At 42.3% G+C, this 2,096-nt stretch overlaps 1 protein-coding gene across 1 annotated transcript in view; it reads right to left on the bottom strand.

Annotated features, from left to right (window-relative positions):
• Positions 1-2,096, bottom strand: part of cc2d1a (coiled-coil and C2 domain containing 1A) — a 35,063-nt gene that overhangs the window by 24,860 nt on the left and 8,107 nt on the right. The window contains exon 10 of the mRNA XM_014026859.1: positions 1,693-1,820. Coding sequence (XP_013882313.1) covers positions 1,693-1,820 — 128 coding nt within the window. The remainder of the gene's footprint in view (positions 1-1,692; positions 1,821-2,096) is intronic.

Here is a 2,096-nt window from a genome sequence, read left to right as displayed (position 1 = left end):
TCCCTCCTCTGCTTCTCTCTGCTGCCTCATGTCCTCTCTCTGCTGCCTCATGTCCTCTCTCTGCTGCCTCATGTCCTCTCTCTGCTGCCTCATGTCCTCTCTCTGTTGTCTCATGTCCTCTCTGCTGCTGTCTCATGTCCTCTCTCTGCTGTCTCATGTCCTCTCTGCTGCCTCATGTCCTTTAAGTCCAGATTGAGGGCATTAGAGACTACGTCTTTGAACTGTCAATGTTTTTATTAGTGATTGTTTGTGTTGTGTTTTAATTGTGTAATTTTTATGTAAATGTATACTTTTTGCTGCCTCTTGGCCAGGACTCCCTTGAAAAAGAGGTTTTTAATCTCAATGGGACTTTCCTGGTTAAATAAAGGAAATAAAAAATAAATAATCCCTACAGGCCCAACAGGTCAACATCAGACGCCATATCTGCTGCCCTCTAAGGGCTGGGCGGTACGAGCTCAAATTCATATCACAGCATAAATTGAATCCCTTCACGGTAACGGTATCACGGTAGAAAATTATGGTACTGAACTTATAAAGCGATTTATCAAGTCCCTCCGGACTCCAAAGTGCTTTACACTTACATTCACCCATTCACACTCACATTCACACACTGATGATGGTAAGCTACAGTGTAGCCACAGCTACCCTGGGGCACACTGACAGAGGAGGGGCTGCCATGCACCGGTGCCACCGGACCCTCTGACCACCATCAGTAGGCAAGGTGGGTGAAGTGCAGAGGTGGGGTTGCCATGCACCGGCGCCACCGGACCCTCTGACCACCATCAGTAGGCAAGGTGGGTGAAGTGTCTTGTCCAAGGACACAACGACTGAAATGGCTGGACAGGACGACTCCCCTAACCACTCCACCACAGCCGCCCATTATCATAAAAAGCAAAGATAATGTAGAGCATTTTTCATGATTTTCTCTGTAATCTTAATCAAACCCAGCATTTTTGCTGCAGTGCAAATGACCATCACAGAAGTACAAAAGAATGTTTTACATATACTGTATATTGTTTTTCTGGTCACTTTTATCACTGGATCTAACTGCACTACTCCAAATATATTGTCTGCTCCAATTACTGTATTGAACTTGTGTACATATGTTTTATATATTTTACTATATTTTTCCTTTATCCCTTGTATTTTCTTTGTTATTTTATACCTATTGCACCTTTACACCGAAGCAAATTCCCAGTCTGTGAATCCTGTTCATTGACAATAACAATAAAACTGATTCTGACGTTTCATCTGAGTATATGACAATAAACACTTTGAATCTTTTATCTTCTGCAGAAGCCAAGAGCTTAAACTTCCAATGACAAGTACAACAAAATGTTTAAACCTGCTTGAGTTCAGAATCAAAAGGAGGGAGTGCAGTAACATCACTGAAAAATGCTTTGGTACAATGCTTCAACCAACTAGTTGTGTTTTTCACGTGTCAGTGTGACAGCAATAATGCAGGTTATTCAGTAGATCATGTAAGTAACTCCAGCAGTAACAGGCAGGAGAGGATGTTTGTGTTCAAAATAACACAAAGGAGATGAGTCATGCTGGTCATTCACTGAAATAAAAGAACAAGCTAACAAACTGATTCTGGAATATGAGATGAATGACACCGGCTGTTTAATGGCTCCTTTGAATTAGCTTCACTGCATCTGAAGAGAGAAGAAATGAAAACGCTGCGTGTACCTTCATGATGCGCTGGTGCATGCGAGCTTTTCGATCATCTCCTTTGCTTTTGGCTTCCTCGGCTGCTTGCTTGTAAATGTCCATCCTCTGCTTCAAGGCTTCGGCTAAACTGGTGGGAGCAGGAAGAGCTGAAAAGGACACAAAGCAGAAAGGCAAAAATTACTTTTTCATATACTGTCAAAAACAACATTTAGGATTCGCACTCCAACTCTTTACATATAAAACAAGAAGGGAAGTTTATCCAACCTTCAAAAAAACAGTATTTATTTGTAAATTGGTGTTGTGTTGACATATGCACATTATGTTCCCTTTCAGTCAATTCACTCGGTACAACATCATGTATGGGAACCACGCCCCTGCGTGTCCTGGCTGAAGCCACCTCTAATCACGCCTTTAGGCAGGTG

This window comes from Austrofundulus limnaeus, unplaced genomic scaffold (genome assembly GCF_001266775.1).
Source record: "Austrofundulus limnaeus strain Quisiro unplaced genomic scaffold, Austrofundulus_limnaeus-1.0 Scaffold597, whole genome shotgun sequence".
Classification (NCBI taxonomy): domain Eukaryota; kingdom Metazoa; phylum Chordata; class Actinopteri; order Cyprinodontiformes; family Rivulidae; genus Austrofundulus; species Austrofundulus limnaeus.
This window is presented reverse-complemented; position numbering and strand designations above follow the sequence as displayed.